At 42.8% G+C, this 18,658-nt stretch overlaps 1 protein-coding gene across 1 annotated transcript; it reads right to left on the minus strand.

Moving 5' to 3' along the window:
- Nucleotides 1–93: 93 nt before the first annotated feature.
- Nucleotides 94–17,730, minus strand: dhrs7 (dehydrogenase/reductase (SDR family) member 7). The gene is made up of 7 exons (XM_080512511.1): nucleotides 17,518–17,730; nucleotides 12,854–13,006; nucleotides 7,506–7,612; nucleotides 7,120–7,359; nucleotides 3,901–4,023; nucleotides 3,603–3,818; nucleotides 94–240 (listed from the first exon to the last, which is right to left on the minus strand). The coding sequence occupies exons 1-7, from the start codon at nucleotides 17,645–17,647 to the stop codon at nucleotides 199–201; spliced, it is 1,011 nt and encodes a 336-aa protein (XP_080368637.1). The 5' UTR covers nucleotides 17,648–17,730; the 3' UTR covers nucleotides 94–198.
- Nucleotides 17,731–18,658: the final 928 nt, after the last annotated feature.

Raw genomic sequence — 18,658 nt, forward strand, 5'->3', positions numbered from 1 at the left:
AGGACAAATGGTCAATCTTTGTCACATGCAGATTAATTCTTGTTATCCACTAATGAACACAATGTAACAAGAGTTGATCATTTATTACTGTTTTATTTACATCAGTGAGTTTTCAAAGGGATCACGTCCTTAGGATTAAAGTAGAAATTAGCAGCACAGACAGTGAAGTGCAGGTGAAGCGTTTCATCCCCGTCATGTTCAGGACGTCTTCTGTTTGGTGAAATATGCAGAGTCTGCATCCTGTGAAACAAAAGATCAGAATCAGCACAGATTGTTGCATCCATCACAGCAGTTTTAAGTATGAGCTCCCATTTACACAATATTGGTTTCCATGGAAAATGCTAAACGTTCGTTTTGAGAATCCGTTTACACGGCAACGGTGCATGGAGGTTTTTTTTCAAAAAGGTGCTTTTCTGTGGCTCAGACTGTCTCCATGGAAACAGAGAAAACAACTTTTCTGAAATTCTGTTACTGCGCACCAACATTATGGCTGTAGTATCTTCTGTATTTTCCAGACTAACTCATTCCAATAAAAAAAAGCGAGACAAATTGATGCAGATTACTATGGCTGACTGAAGATGGTTTCATGCCATACTCGCTCAGTGGAAAAGACATTAAAGCACTGTGCCTCCCTGACAGAACAGGAGCTCACCATAAAACCAGCTGTGTTATATGCATTATATATTTTGATATACAAGTCACTCCTGACTTAAGTCGCAGGACCAGCCAAACTATTAAAAACACAAGTGCCACTTGTGTAAGTGTAAATACAATAGTTGTGCACATGCTCAGTATATGGACAATAAGGACAATAAGGACTCCTCCAGAGTGTCATGACTCCCAGTCTATATTCTCCTGGGACTTGGTAGTTTCATAGTTGACAGTCACTGTAATAACAATCCAACTTGGTGGTCTGTCCACTAGAATGTCTGTACTCCCATTATTAATGTTTATAGCAGGTTGTTCTCTGCACACACGTTTCATTACAAAAACAAACACCACCACCAACTGAGGCCTGTACTATGACCCGTGATCAACATCCAGGACACGCGTGATCCTGATCACTGTTACTACGAAGCAGGTTCAACCCAGACCTATGTGTGTGCGTTCACATTGAAAGGGGTGGAGTTTGCAGCATCTGACCACACACAGATAAACCCTGCAGAGCAGATTGCTGAAGGTTCAATTATTCTCTGAGAATATAAAGCATTAATAACACATCCACCAACCTAAAAGCTATACTGCTGCCGTACCCAAAGCCTGACCAATCCTCACTCATTAATGTGAGGCGTCATGAGATTATACCATATTAATTTGATATAAATGGACGGCACAGGAAGCTGGTCACTCAGTTTCTCTTGTGTGTGTTTTGTCTTGGAATATTAATTCATCACTAAGACGGCACCAGTAGCTCTGCACTCCAGAAATTCATGTTCCCGCAGTTGTGTCAGGCAAGATCATGAACCTTATTATTCCAGATCAACCCTCGTGGAGAAAAACAGACTTGGAACAAGTCAAGAACAAAAACATCCTTCAAAGCCTCAGTGACCAGTATTTATTTTATTATGTCAAAAAGATAATTCTCAATTAATTTCTGCTATACTCTCTGCAGCAGCTCAGCACTGAACCCGTCCACCAATCACCATCAGGTAATTTTCTAAGAGATCTGATTGGTCAGGAGGAAGAGCTCCTACCGCTTATTCAGAACATATCCTGCTCCAGAGGAGGTTAGACATCCAGCGTTAGTTACCAGTAGATTTATCCTGGTGAGAGGTAGAGTGTCGTAGTATGGGGAACCCAGGGGAAATCCTTAAAGTTCTCTCCATAACAGACAATCCAGCATCGTAGCACAGGCCTCAGGTGGCCCAACATGAAAACATTGTTTTCAGCGTTTCTGCCGTTTCCATGGAAATGGACATTGTTTTCAAATCGTTACCATATAAATTTACTGAAACGTGAACACAAAAACAATATTTCACTTGAGTCATTGTGGAAACAGGGCCTTTGTCGATGCTTTTTGTGGAGAGTGTACATGTTTCTCTGACTACAGCTTGATTAATTTTCCGCTAGTTTAATTATGAGTGTAACACTGCAAAGAAGTAAATGAGATTTCATGTGACAAAACAATGGCTGTGTGGTGGGACCGTGACCTTTCTGCATGGCCCTCAGCTGTGACTGTCCAGCAGAGGCCAGTAGACACACTGGCCAGCTAGCCAGCACTGTGGGGAATCGCTTCTACCCACGGTCATCTCTCCTCACCACCGCCGTACTCCTCTTCTTAAACTCAAGCAAGGTCAGCAACAGCTGACCCCCCCCCCCCAGCTCTGCTCATTGTCTGCCACGCTCCTCTTTAGTCAAGCACTTGAAGTCCCATCACAGAGAGAATCCCCCTGTCCTGGAGTGTATCCAGCAAGGTCAACCTCACAAAGGATCCAGAGAGTGATGTCGCAGGGGGAAGAGTAAAGCTTCTACATTAACGTACAGCAATGAAGAGTTTAAATGACATTTAGTCCTAAAAACTAGTCAGGCTGTGAAAAGCCTTGTCATTAGTTTGGAGGTAAATCTCAGACGTTTGGAACAAACAGAGTCAGCCTGTCAGCATACATTAAAAGGAACCAGGTTTAAATCGGGGCCATGGTTTCCACATTGACCAGAGGTGGAAACAGCATTCAAGTCATGCTACTGTTACACTTCTTTACCTCTATCTATTCACATATCCAATATTCTAAAGAAGTGATATCTTGGAGAAGAGTGGTGATCTGTTTATGATTTACTTCACAGGCAGGCTCTAAGATCAACTTCAGCCTGCACAACTCTCGTCTGAATAAACTGAGGACAAACAAATAGAAATAAAAGAAGTGACATCATAAATCTGCAACCTTGATAATCAAATAACTTTTTTATCTTGCTCCCAAATATGAAATACACTGCTATTAACCGCACACCAAAACCATGGTTTGTTGCATTTTGACATTAAAAAGTTACATTTGGTTCCGTTAATTCCTGTCCACATATCAGACTTCGAGATAAATAAACTTGATGACATAAAAAGAGTGTGTCCACACGTTGTCGGTGTATCTATATCTCATTTACTGAGGTCAGAAAGTCAACACTAATCAGTGATTATACATTTACATTGTTTTTCTCACATATCTTTAAACTGATGCATATAAACTACCAAATGTTAAGCAAAACCTTATTATTGTGATAAATATTATTATTCTTTTAAACATTCTTAGACTTTTCATGATTTCTATGGAAAAGTATTCAAATTAAAAAGGCTTGAAATATTTGAATTAATGCCTAATAAATCAAAATTAAACTTTCTAGCTTCATCAAAAATAAACCTTTCCACTGTCTTGAGGCGCAGCAGGTATTTTACCCAGAATGCATTTGAAGACAACAGTGGTCGATAATTTTTTTAAAGAGTTAAAGCTTAAAGTAAACAAGCCACAATTCACGCAACATTACATTTTATTTCCGTTTGAGAATCACCAACAGGTGAGCACACTCACAGTGCGAAGGTTGGGGGTTTGAGTCCAGGCGTGTCAGCATGGAGTTTACATGTTCTTCAGTAGTGTGGATACAGGTTTTGCTCTCACCAGACCGGCTTTGAAGTTCTGCACCCTCTTTCTTCCCAGCAGATTGGTGATGAACCAGGCAAACGTGGGTGCGTACTGCCACATGTAGTAGAAGAAGAGGAAGGGTTGCTGGGCGATCCACATTTCCTTCACGCCGTTCGCTATTCCCACCAGCATCAATCGCACACAGCGGCTCGTCGGCATCTTGTGCTCCTGGTTGCCGACTGTGTCTACACACTGTAGTAAAACAGAAACACTCACTAAAAATACTCCATGATATCTGATAACTGGTATGAGATGACTCAGCAGCACGTTTCACCTTGTTCAGCTGCTCTGTGAAGGCGTTGTTGACGATGTGCGACTGCACCGGACCGGGACACACCGTGCTGATGAGGATGTTTGGGTAGTCCGCCAGCTCTGGTCGGAGGGAGTTAAAGAAACCCTGTGCACAACACAATCCAGCTTCATTTGGATTGCTGTAGTCATCTGAAGGGCTTCTTGAGCCCGTGTCCATCGCACACAAAATGTGGGAATGGACAGGTATAGTCCTTTAAGGTTCAGGTTTGCACTGCAAGAATTTGGAATTTTCCAGAAAAAAACGCTCCAAATGGTAAATGGTCTAGATTTATATAGCGCCTTCTAACCACACTGAGTGCAGTCCCAAAGCGCTTTACATATCAGTCACTCACCCATTCACACACCAATGGGACAGAGCTGCCATGCAAGGCGCTAGTCGACCACTGGGAGCAATTTAGGGTTCAGTGTCTTGCCCAAGGACACTTCAACACATAGACCGGTGTAGACTGGGATCGAACCTCCGACCTCTCACTCCGAAGACGACCACTCTACCACCTGAGCCACGGTCGCCCACAAGATGGTTGCTTTTCCGCTACCCCTCCATCAGGACTATGGAATGGGTCTGAGTTTGAGGAGCCATCTGCTGATTGGTCAGTTATTTATTACACACCCTCAATATTTTAATATGTTGTCTGTTAGCATATTCAGTTTTGCACTAGTTGTTTTCTTTTTTTCTTTGCTGTGCAACTTTTGTGTCGGCCCCTAAAGAGCAGATGCGAGGCAGGGCCGGGGACCGGGACTCGGGAGCAGAAGCTACGGCCGCACCAATGCGAGGACAGACCATAGGGCTAGACCAGGGGTCGGCAACCCGCGGCTCTTTCATCCCTCCACTGCGGCTCCTTCAACCTCTGTCCCACTGCAGTTCATCCCGGAGACGTAAGGAGGCAAAGCCACCCAGAGCTCAGTCCTGCTACAAATGTAGGTGCAGCGATTACGCAACAATAATAGCATGAAGAACATAGAATTGCTGGACAGCGGCTCAACTGGTACCTGAAGCTGGGAGCTTCCTGTACCTGTCACAGGACAACTGCAGAAGTGAAGTGCGGACAGTTCCAAGAGGTTTACTGCGATCTTGTTGAGAGTGACAGAATTTTTAGTGAATCACACAACAACTCAAGGACATTGAAAGCCACACCACTCACACTCATGGTTCTAAAAATCCCAGCTGAGAGCTGCAATGCATTATGGGAGTTTCTGTTTGTCGATTTTTAAATGTAATTATTGAGGGTTATATTAGGTTTGTAGTGTTGGTAATAATTGTGTTGTGTTGTGTTTTTGTTGTTTAGTTCATGTAGTTAAGTTTATTAGTTGTAAGTTGTCAACCAGCAGTGAAGAAGGTTTTGTGTGTAGTGTCCTCCTGGCATGGTCTTCCTGTGGGACTGTCAAAATAGAAGCGTGCAGCTCTTTGGGTGTTGCATTCAGTGTTAAACAGGTCCAAATGGCTCTTTGAGCATTAAAGGTTGCCAACTCCTGGGCTAGACAATCATCACTCACCATGAGACATCAGAATGAAACGATACATCGGTTGTTGTTGTTGTTCAGAGCAAAGGCCTCAGTGATTGTTTTCTCTTAATTGTTTTTTGTTTTTTTTTTGCAAAAAGTGCTCCATGTTTAATTACTATTCATAAGTTACGCAGTCATTTGGTAATAACAGGAAGTTGTAGGTTCAAAGGTTAATACATGAGCTGCAGTGATTGGCTGAATCACATTACACTGCTTTTTAGTTAAAGCAGTGTAATGGTTCTCCCTCCCTATTCACGGTTAGATTGGTGGAGGATGAGATCTTGTAGTGGCCTGGAGAATGGGGGGCATCCCCCTCCCAACCAAGTAAATGTATGTGTGTGTGTACGTGTATATGTGTGTCTGTGTGCATGCGTAGGGGATGGGGCGTGGGGCGTGGGGCGTGGGGTGTGGGGCGTGGGGCGTGGGGTGTATTGGGGCTCCTAGGGGTTGGAGGATGGCTGTCCTCCGGCTGGGCCTTTGCTGTTCCTGGTCTGGGGGGGGGGGGGAGCTCGGGTCGGGGCCTGGGGCTTTGCGCCCTATATCCTTCTCTTGTGGGCCCCTCTTGGCCGGGGGGGTGGGGGGGGTCCTCTCTGCACTCTCTGTCTGGTGCCTTGCGGGTTGGGACGTGGCTCTCCGGGGTGGTTGTCGGGGCTCCCCGGGTCCGGGGGGCTGCTGGGTGCCGGCGTCGGGCCCTGGTGACGGTACTGCGGGCCCCCCCACAACAGTTCCATTCACACCCAGTGGACAAACCACACACACCCACAATCACTCCTCATTGATGAGATTTGCTGCTAATTTTTCTTATTTTCTGCTTTTGTTCTTTCAATTATCAAAATCATGTTTTTTGTTCTTTGTTTTGTGTAATTTTGTTTTTGCTTTTGTTATCATTGTTGTTGTTGTTTCGCTTTTTGTTTTGTTGTTTTGTTTTTTGCCTACCTGCTAATTTATACTCTGACTAGAAAATAATGTTACTACCAAGATAGTACTGCTCAGGCTGGTTTAATCTCATGACAGTTGGAAAATATTTCGATCAGTGTGATCACTGTAAAAAAAGAAAAAAAAAGAAATATATGTAGCACTAACTTGTATTGTATGTATCTCCCCATCCAGTCTATCTCTCTGTGTTTCCTATCCTCTCCTCTCCTCTCCTCTCCTCTCCTCCATCCTTTCACCCCAACCGGTCTGCAGACTTCCTCCACCTCTGAGTCTGGTTTCTACAAAGTTTCTCCTTGTTGGGGGAGTTTTTCTTTCCACAGTCACAAACACACCTGCTTGCTCATGTGGATATGTTGGGCTTTTCTATTTTCTCTGTAAAATCATATAGGACTGAATGTACTGTTTAAAAAAAAAAAAATTGAATAAAAAAAAAATTTGGATAATTTTGACTTGTCGACTCTTACAACTAAGAATGGTGTCATTCTGAATCAATGAAGTGAAATTCAGTAATTGCATTCAGTCTGCTTTTTTGTGGGAACTTCCTGCCTGGTTGAATCCTTTCTGCAATATTGAACAATGGCCATAATGTCATGTTTGATTGGACACATCTACCACATAAAGATAACCATATAAATACATGTACCTTTGGGTTAATGTATGTCTAAAACTGCTGAATAAAACAAAGCAAAACGAGACGAGCAAAAAGCAGGAAGTCGCCAGCAGGTGTGTGACAGCTCCTCACCTGCAGAGCGTGTTTGCTGGCAGCGTATCCCGTCGCCAGTGGCGCTCCGGCGAGGCCGACCACGCTGCTGACAGTCACGACGCTCCCAGAGCCTCGCTGCGTCATGTGTGGCAGCACACACTTGGTTATGGAGACCGTGCCCAGGAAGTTCAGCTCCATCAGCGCCTGGAACACGTCCACTCTGGTCTCCAGGCACAGAGAGCGCTGACTCCTGCCCCCATTGTTTATCAGGACGTCAATCTGATGGGGCCCAGGGAGACGAGTCGTATCAACACTGTTTCACTCTCAACTCAAAGACAATTCAAAGACAGGGCCTTGTGTTTTATCTGTACGACTGGGGAAGGGGTCACTCAGTTAGTGAGACTAACGGGCTGTGGTGGACTCACACGTCCAAAGTGCTGAAGAGCAGTCTTGGTTTTTTCCTCATGCGACGTCCTCTCCAGCAGATCGAGTGGAAGAACAAGAACATCCTCATCCTTGAGGTCAGAGCGCTCTTCAGAACAGAGGAAAAAACACAAAGTTCTCTTGAAGAGAGGTCGAGTCTCAAACTTGAACAGTAAAATTAAAGCACAGTCATCTAATTTAATATAATCACAAGTCCAATGTTTATGTCATGTCCTCTCCTTATGGCACTTATTCCCTGTCTATATCAATACTTTTTTTTTTTTTTACAAATTTAGCCTGCTAATGCTTCTGCTACACTAAAACATGGCGATCCCCACAAAAACGAAAATGAAAATGTACCCTCTTGTAGATAATTTTTGCTTGAACCATCATTAATTACCTTTGCCAATAAAAGCTGGGGGGAAGGTTATGTTTTTGTCTGCATGTATTATTGTATTGTCGTAGTTTTATTTTATTATTTATTTATTGGTTTGTATGTATAAACCATGTATTTTACCACATTTTCACAAAAACTATGAACCCGTATTGCATGGACTCTTCGGGAATGATTTGTCATCATCTAAAGGACCGATCCATTACCCTTTGGAACATTAATGGCCAACAACTTCCGAATAAATCCTCAAACACTGCAAAAAAATGTCTCATACACTGTCCTATGAGAGGCACCTCACGGACGAGATCAAAGGAGATCAGCATCTGTTGCCATGGGGATGGACTGGAGGATTTCCGCTGCCGTTAGCCGTCTGCTAGCACACTGCTAACTCCATTGCCCGCCCCGCTCCTCCACTCTCAGCCAATCACAGGCCAACTCGCTCTCACGGTGCGTTAAAGTAGCACAAAATAATGGGAACCAACAGAACATCATCTTTTAACATTAACATTACAAAGTTTCATTGGTGAACGTATGCGCTCTACCGAGTGCCCGTTCTAGTTATTATTCTGTTTTAAGTCAGTTTTGTTATTTCAGTGGGTGAAAGTGCTGATGATTAATTGTAGGTTCAGCTTATTTACGCAGTAGTTCAAAGTGTGGGTGGGACTCAACCAGATGCCATTCACCACAAAAAACATTTAAATAAACTTTGTCCATCATTGGAAAACCTGTTTCCAGCAGGACATTTTAACTTTTTGTATCTGAGATGTAACCATGATAAAGCCAGATGAAAATACTAAAAATACAGTTTTCGAACTGAAAATATTATAAGAAAAAGTGCCAAAGATGCTAGTTTCAGACTATTTATAAAAACCTGCCATTTCTCTCTATATTTGAAGCATCAAACTAGAAGAGTTACACTGATATCTTACAATGTGAAATAAACCAATAATTCTGTCATTGAAGTAAAACTATGACTTGGCATTGAACCATACTGTGACAGTTGAAGGGCGACAATGAGAAGAAAATAGAAAGAATTGAATCAATGTGTCAGTGTTTATTTAAACTCAAAATAGTTTCTCTCCATATGCCTCCTGGTCAAACACAGGGACAAGGAAGAATACGTAAACATTCAAAACCAACGCGTCATGTGGGACGACACTTTGAAAGTACATTTCAGCAATGATCTATTTTGTTTCCCACTAAATAGACCGGAGTCTGTTAAAAAAAGGCGAAGCTTACTGAGGTGATGAGTTTTGATTTAATTGAAATATTACAGAATATTTCCCTCTCTCCATCCCCACTTGCTGTTCATGTGGTTGTTAACCTTGCTATCATAATGTAATATTCTATTTGAGTTTCGCAGGCTATTCAAATGAGAATTTTGTTCTGATTTGTTCGTGGTTTGTCATTCAGACGTGATCATTGATCGTGTTGGGATCCACAGGACCACAGAAAGTTTGGTCATTTCTGGGGAGAGACAATATTCATTTGTCATGAGACGCAGTCATGACATGAATTCTGACCCAGGAATGTGATTGACCATCACACCCAGTAGGGGTGGAGGGCCTTCTGCAGGACCTTCCTCCCCCCTTTCTGCTCACAAGACACTTCCCCCATGCAATCAGCCAGTCACTGATTGGTTGAAGCTCTCAGGCTTTGACACCTCTGAAGTCACACGTGGACAAAAGGCTTCAGCCAGCCTCCATCTTTCACTCTTGCAAAGCCAACTCCAAGGAGGTGGGTTGCTGACGAGCTGCTCCCAGCAGCTCAACTCACCCAGCGTTAGCATACAGCTAACACCAGACGCTCTTGCAACCAGAGGCCTCCACTCCTCAACTCATCTGCTGACCCGACCACGAGGGTCAGACCTTCCCCTGATCCAGAGACCAGCACCCAGAGTCTGATCTCCAGGGAAACCAACCGGTTCCTCCAGGACGAGACCAGGGAAACGACGCCTCACAGAACTTCTTTGTGTTTTCCTCAACCAGCAGGAAAACCATCACAGACCTGAGCGACCAGCTCCTCAGTCTGAACAAAAGGAACAACCAGGAGCTGCAAAGAAGGACTCCTGAAACATCAACTTCATCTTCTTCTCCTCAGCCTGCAGAACCAGCAACCACAGTTAGCAGGAGGTGCTAACTACAGGAGAAGACACCAGCTTACCTCCAGCACGACAACTGAACTCCTTCAAGGAAGTGGTAACAACTGGGCTTTACCTGAGATTAGTTAAACCTGATGCTATGCATAGAACTGTTTAACTTTATGAAGATGTGTTGATTCTGTTACAGTGATTGAGTTCTATAGATAATGATATTAGGAGCCGTTATCAACTTGTAAACCAACGTTAGCTCTGCCACAGACACAGGGTCTGCATGCTAATCTTTGCTTTACTAACTAGTTAACTCACAATCCTACACATATCACATCAAAGACAACATCACACAGTAACTGAACACCATCTGACGACTCCTGACGTTTTACAAGACAAGTCTCATTCACATAAACTCATTCTAGAAATGGTTCTTTAGCAGAGACACACAGGAAGCAGACGCTAAGGCTAGCTTCCATTGATCCATTGCTATCAGCACATGGCCAAGAGTCAGGACAGACCTCCTGCTCTCTGATAACCTCCATTTGGAATGTAGTTTCTTGTGATCCGCCATCTTGTTTTGTAGTTCCATCACACATCACACACACACACACACACTCCCTCCAACTCTCTCTCTCTCTCTTTCTCTCTCCACACACACACACACATGCACCTACACACACCAAGCTGTATATAGGTAGTTAGAATCTGTGTTTTATTTGTTTTCATTGTTAATAAATATAATTTTGGGAATCATACTTGCTGTTTTATTAATGAGCACAAAGGTGAATGAAATGTCGACCTCTTCTGTGTCAAGAACTCCAAAATCCTTCAAGCTTTACTGTTAATTCTGGTAATTGTAATTAATTTAACTATTAATTCAAATTCCTGATTAACTGTTTAGTATATCTTATGAGACTGATATAACTGAAGTGGCTATCATTTCCTGTTAAGACAGGTGGAGCTCCGAGGTTCTGATACAGATCAGATTAAATTTCAACAACATTATTAATAACTATCTTTGATTATTATTCATCATTATTGATAGCCAACCATAACATGAATAGTGATCCATATGACGTAGTAAATCCCTACATAATGGCCCCAACAATCGTGAAGTCAGAACAGACCAGAGAAGCACTGCTTTAAAACCAATGTTACATATCCATGTGTTCAATTTTAATAATCAATTTAATCATTTGTTTAAGTGTGAGAAATGACACGTCACGTGATTGATTGAAAATAAATATGTATTTAACATGTAATTGAACTTGTACCCCACGAAGCAAGTTCATTCATTCATTCATTGACAGTAAGAGAGCAATTTGTGATTATCATGTAATCAAAGCTATTGTTGCTAAACGGATCATCTTAACTGCATGAACTGTATGAACCTCAGTCCACAGCAAGTGCCCGGCGAGGCATCTTGTTTAAAGGACCCCATATTATACATTTTTTCACAGAATTTCCCAAACTGTTGGTGTCAGAGGTCCAACAACATAGTCTTCAAAGTATATTTTCCCAAATATCCTTGGTCCTAAATTCCAACCAGTCTAAAAGTCCCGTTTCTGTACATTTGAATGCTAATGAGCTGTGTCTGTCCACACCTACTTTCCCGTTAATAAGGAGAAAAAAATGGCGCCTACTCATAATTTTCAAGGGCAGACCCCGTCTATTGTGGGAAGGTCAAAGTTTGTATCAACCATCAGAGGGAGTGGTTATTTCCCCGTATGACATCATGAAGGGAAAATCTCTGAATCGATTGTATGAGAACACAGTCATTAAAAGTTGGAGCAAGGAAGTGAGGGAGATGAACTTTCTTCATGCAGACTATAAGCCAATCCCAATTCTATCCCTTAGCCCTTCATCTTACCCCTACCCCTTTCAAATGCGCGTTCACGAGAGTCTGAGGGGTGTCCCATTTCATTACTGTGCAGAGGCGGAAGGGTAAGGGAAGGGTTATTCACCCCTCGAAACGAAGCGTTTACAGATGCACACTTTAAACAGAGGGGTATGAGGACATGGCGCCGGAGGACTCGCATTTCACATATATATGTGAAATGCTTCTAAAGTTATATAAACCTGTTGTGTTTTATACTAGTAAGAACGGCAGTAGCGCTGCCGTCTGCCGTATGTAGCTTCTGTGTGTATTTGTTTCGTAGAGACCGTGTTTATAGCATTTTATTATTACACTGTATAATTCCAAAGTCTTCTAATATGGGTGTTTTGAAAACGGGGACCCCCCGAGCAAACAAGGAAGCTCATCTGCTTTCGCATGGTGAATGAGGAAATATTTCTCAAGTCCAAATACAGCGCAAAAACTGAAGTAATCCATGTCTCCGTCTATTTCTTCGCCTTGATGTGGAAAGGCGGGAAACAAAACAAAGCAGCCAAGCTGCTGCAACACGTTGAATTTGGGACAGCATGACGATGCTCCTGCTGGAAAATCAACAAATATCCGTGGTTCAGCTCTGCTGATATAACGGCGCTGTATTATGACGTCAAAACTGTGAGACGGAGCGAGAGTGACGGAGGTGAGCAGAGGGAGAGGGGTGTCCAAAATCTAAGGGCTGAAACTGCCTTTGCCCTTGTTTTGGAGGCGGAGGGCTAAGGAGTAGGCGGAGGGGTAAAAATAGAATTGGGATTGGCCTTATGAGGACACATATTACGGTTAGAAAATCATTTTAAAGTCAATTTTGCGTAATATGGGACTTTTGAGTGCATTTTACATATATTTCTGTTGCCAAGCGCGATTATGAATTGTTCTGTTTGTGCAGGTTAGAGTTAAATCCAACCCTCCTGTTTCAGCAAACCAACCTGTGTCCGTCTTGTGAAAAAAGCTACAACCACAACAAAAGCTTTCTTACCTAAGCAGTTGTGTTTGACTCTCTGCAGCTCGTCCTGGCGGCGAGCCGACAGGATGAGACGGGAGCCGCATGCCGCCAGCTGGTAGGCCAACTCCTCTCCAATCCCGCTGGACGCTCCGGTGACCCAGACCACCAGGCCTTTCAGCTTCTTCTCTGGTTAACACAGATATGTGATGTTTCTTAAAATGGATGAATTTAATTACTCACATTTAAATAAAATTTGTATTTATCTAACTTTAACCCTGCTGTGAAAGTAATCTTTGAATGGATTTAAAATACAGATCACAATCATAACATTGGAAACTATTATCATTTACTGCCAAGCCTTTCTATGAGTATAATACTTAATTCTGACTGTTTAATGAGAAAATGATGTAAACCAATAACACAACTTGTTACAGAGTATTTTAAATAATGAATGCAATACCTTGACATCAGGGATAGAAGATATATCAGGTCAGTAGAATTGTTTTTTTTTTACCATACAGTCATCAGCTTGTTAGAAGAAATGATTTTCAATATTCATATGAATGAAAACAAAACAATTTCAAAATTACCAATTTTAATAATAATTGTTTAAGGGCATTCATGGCAAAAAACTACATTTACATCAGTTATTTCTTAGATCCGTCTTATTTAGCTTTCAGCATGATATGATGTAGAGAGAAGTTTAAAAGATGTTTTTTAACCTTGATCAAATAGGGAGGAGCCTAAATCCTTTTCCATGTAAATCATCTCTACATATATTCCAATTTGAATCAACATGAAGGAAGTTTAAAGCTCTTTTTGGACCATGGCTCTAGCAGATTTATTTTTATTTGGAGAAGGACTGACGGACGGAATTTCCCTGCAAGTGTTTCTGTGGGCAATACTTGGGTTACTTTGAGAACATCAAGGCCCAATCCCAATTCTCTTTTGTACTCCTACCGCCTACCCCAGGACTATTCAACTATATTTTTGGGAGGGCCACATTTTCAGAAAGCCAAGGACCCGGGGGCCGGACAATTCCCTGAGCTATTATTCCTGATCTCAACCTGACACAATGCTCTGCCACATTCAAAAGTCTTTTATTTTGGTACATGGCAAAAAAGTACAAATCACTGACTTTATACACATCATATTGTTTTTGTTTTGGAACAAAGGCTGTTACAGCCCCATAAACACATATTTGAAACATCTGAACTAAAAAAAAAAAAAAAAAAAGTAAACAGAACTGATTTGTAGGCCGGTCTGATGTCATCAGGGATACGTTTCAGCCCTTAGAGTTTGGACACCCCTCTCCCTCTGCTCACCTCCGTCACTCTCGCTCCGTCTCACAGTTTTGACGTCATAATACAGCGCCGTTATATCAGCAGAGCTGAACCACGGATGTTTGTTGATTTTCCAGCAGGAGCATCGTCATGCTGTCCCAAATTCAACGTGTTGCAGCAGCTTGGCTGCTTTGTTTTGTTTCCCGCCTTTCCACATCAAGGCGAAGAAATAGACGGAGACATGGATTACTTCAGTTTTTGCGCTGTATTTGGACTTGAGAAATATTTCCTCATTCACCATGCGAAAGCAGATGAGCTTCCTTGTTTACTCGGGGGGGTCCCCGTTTTCAAAACACCCATATTAGAAGATTTTGGAATTATACAGTGTAATAATAAAATGCTATAAACACGGTCTCTATGAAACAAATACACATGGACCCCTGTGCTGTTGTCTCTCCACTGGCTTCCAGTTCGTTTTAGAATCGATTTTTAACTTCTGTTGTTTGTTTTTAATGCCATCAATGGCCAGGGTCCCTCTTACCTGTCTGACATTTTAACTCTACGTGACCCTGGAGGGCCCTGGTTCTTCTTACCTGTCTGACATTTTAACTCTACGTGACCCTGGAGGGCCCTGGTTCTTCTTACCTGTCTGACATTTTAACTCTACGTGACCCTGGAGGGCCCTGGTTCTTCTTACCTGTCTGACATTTTAACTCTACGTGACCCTGGCAGGGCCCTGGTTCTTCTTACCTGTCTGACATTTAACCCTACGTGACCCTGGAGGGCCCTGCGTTCTTCAGGTCAGCTTCTTTTAGACATCCCAAGGTGGAGATACAAACAGTGGGGCAATCGCTCTTTTGCAGTCGCTGCTCCGAGACTGTGGAACAAACTGCCCCCCGACATTCGTGCCATCACTGATCTCGGCCTTTTTAAATCAAAACTGAATACTCACCTTTTTAAATTGGCTTTTAACTCTGCCTAGGGCAGTGTATTTTATTTTACTCTGTATGCTCTGTTTTATGAATTTCTGGATGGCTTCAACAAACTGCAGCACCACCGCACCTCCTACAGACAGCACCTGTGTTCTATTTTATTTTTTGTTTTTATGTATTTATTCTCGTATTTTACTTCTTAATGTATTGTTTTAGCTTTGTAAAGCACTTTGGATGTCACCCGGTGATTATAAAAGGGCTATTGAAATACATTTTGATTGATTGATTGATTGATGGAAGCTACATACGGCAGACGGCAGCGCTACTGCCGTTCTTACTAGTATAAAACACAACAGGTTTATTTAACTTTAGAAGCGTATATATGTGAAATGCGAGTCCTTCAGCGCCATGTTGGTGAGTTCCGTGAAAGTTTGAAACTCCTTCTACCCATCCATCCATCCATCCATTGGCTACCGCTTTATCCGGGGCCGGGTCGCGTAGGCAGCAGTCTGAGCAGAGTTGCCCAGACTTCCCTCACCCCAGACACTTCCTCCAGCTCCTCCGGTGGCACCCCAAGGCGTTCCCAGGCCATAGAGAGACATAGTCCCTCCAGCGTGTCCTGGGTCTGCCCCGAGGCCTCCTACCGGAGGGACATGCCCGGAACACCTCCCTAGGGAGGCGTCCGGGGGGCATCCGAAATAGATGCCCGAGCCACCTCAACTGGCTACTCTCGATGTGGAGGAGCAGCGGCTCTACTCCGAGCTCCTCCCTGGTGACTGAGCTCCTCACCCTATCTCTAAGGGTGACTGAGCTCCTCCCCCTATCTCTAAGGGTGACTGAGCTCCTCCCCCTATCTCTAAGGGTGACTGAGCTCCTCACCCTATCCCTAAGGGTGACTGAGCTCCTCACCCTATCTCTAAGGGTGCCCCCAGCCACCCTACGGAGGAAGCTCATTTCAGCCGCTTGTATCCGGGATCTCGTTCTTTCGGTCATGACCCATAGTTCATGACCATAGGTGAGGGTAGGAATGAAGATCGACCGGTAAATCGAGAGCTTCGCTTTTTGGCTCAGCTCCTTCTTCACCACGACGGACCGATACAACGTCCGCATAACTGCAGACGCTGCACCGATCCGCCTGTCGATCTCACGCTCCATCTTTCCCCCACTCGTGAACAAGACCCCAAGATACTTAAACTCCTCCACTTGGGACAAGGGCACTCCACCGACCTGGAGGGGGCAAGACACCTTTTTCCGGTCGAGAACCATGGCCTCGGATGTAGAGGTGCTGATCTTCATCCCAGCTGCTTCACACTCGGCTGCGAACCGTGTCAGTGCACGCTGGAGATCCAGGCTTGATGGGGCCAACAGAACCACATCATCCGCAAATAGCAGAGATGAGATTCTGTGGTCCCCAAGCCGGACCCCACTCCTTCTACCCCTCTGTTTAAAGTCTGCATCTGTAAAAGCTCTGTTTAGAGGGGTGAATAGCCCTTCCCGTCACCCCTCCGCACAGTAGTGAAATGGGACACCCCTCAGACCCTCGTGAACGCGCATTTCAGAGGGGGAGGGGTAAGATGAAGGGCTAAGGGGGAGAAATGAGACGCAGCCCAAGTCTGTGTTGGCATTTAAAAAGCATTGGTACACCAGAAGGGATGCAAACACTCTAGATCAGGGTTGTAAAAGACATTTTAGTTTAGGGGTCACATACAGCCCAATTTCATCTTAAGTGGGTAAATAGTGCCATAAAAATGTTTAAATATAAACTTTCTTTGCTGTGGCACAGAGTATATGCAAGGAAAATGTCCTAATAAAAAAATAAAATGTATATATATATATATATATATATATATATATTTGACTGATGTGAATAAGGGGTAGGATTAAATAAGCTATGCTTCTTCCTACTCCTTTTTGGACATGTTGGGTCATTATTAGTTATGTTACTTTTTTTTTTGCTTTCTTTGTTTGTGTTTATTTATCCATGTTTTGTATGTACCCACATGTCCAAAATAAACTAATATATATATATATATATATATATATATATATATATATATATATATATATATATATATATATATATATATATATATATATATAATAAAACCCCAAAATAAAACAATTACAACTGAAAAAAAAAAATACTACAATCTCAACATTATGGCACTCGGGCATTATGTCCGACAACCCTGGTCGAGATACATGATAGTATGTAAAACTCTTTCCTCACTAAACAACGAATCTTTTCCCAAATCATTATTTCATGAAGAGCTCGTGTTTGTAACTACGGTAGCCCTGAAGATCGTATTTCCAAAAGTGTAAAGGCGATTTTTTGCATTCGATGTTTGGCTGTTGTATTTCCGATACGGTGACTTTCGGGGCCATCGTAGGCAATATGTGTGTTTTAAACAGATCCTTTTCACCATGAAACGGAGAAAGCAGGAGAAGGGTTTGTTCGCCAGGTAACTTCCCTTTAACTCACCTGGTCTCCCTCCCAGCACACTCGACCACAGTAACGTGAAGTCTGCGTCCGCGAAGATAAAATAGAGGCAGTGAAGCAGGAAACAGGCCGGAAGAGACCAGGACAGAACGGAATAAACCCAGCAGTCCATCTGAGCGTCCGCACCGACCTCCACAACACACACAAATCCGAGGAGAACAAGAAACACAACTCAGATCAAAACAAAGCTGCACTGAATAGAGCGTCACCTCCAGAGACGTCACTTCCTGTGGGATTTTCAACATAAAGCCCCCTTTCTTCTTTACGCTTACTTTGTGTGCGTGCGTGTGTGTGTGTGTGTGTGTGTGCGTGTGTGTGTGTGTGTGTGTGTGTGTGTGTGTGTGTGTGTGTGTGTTTTTCAGGGGTCTGCAACCGGTGGCACACGAAGAAATTTTCGCTTAAGGACTTTGAAAAACGCATGACTAAAATGTCATGTCAAAAGAAAAAAGGAAAAAAGCTTACCATTTAATAAAATGTTTACCATCCTAAATTGTAACTGAAACTTCCTAAATATAACACAGCCTGTGTTCATATATTAAAACTATATATGAAACTTTATGATCTGTATCAGCCTCATTTTAAAGGTTAAACATTTTACATTTGAATTAGTGGTAAGTGACAAAAATGGCTGATTTGGTCATTTAGGTTGAAGACCCCTGTGTCTGTGCATCACCAAGCAACTGAGGAGTTCACTCACATTGGCAGCACAGTGAGACATGATGACGGAGCAGTCAGTGGCATCAAGAATTACCGCAGCAAGGACAGAAATACCTTCAGAATGACGTTTGGACGTCCTTCCAGTGCAGCACCGATATCAAGCTAAAACTGTTCCAGAGTCGTGCTCTCCACCATGCTGCATGGCTCAATATGTTGGAGGATGACCCAATATGGCCTAAACACATTGCGCTAATAATAATAATAATAATAATTATTATTATTGTAATTGTTGTTATTATTGTTTGTTTATTTTAATTGTGAAAAATTGTGGTTTACCAAATCTATTCCAGTATTTCTGTCACCAATGATGTAATACAATCATCAGTTACATTTTGGAGGTGATCAGGAAACTTTTTTTTCTGACTCCAGAGGTCCGTTTCACGAAGCAGAGGTCCGTTTCACGAAG

Source organism: Blennius ocellaris (assembly GCF_963422515.1).
Source record: "Blennius ocellaris genome assembly, chromosome: 17".
Lineage (NCBI taxonomy): Eukaryota > Metazoa > Chordata > Actinopteri > Blenniiformes > Blenniidae > Blennius > Blennius ocellaris.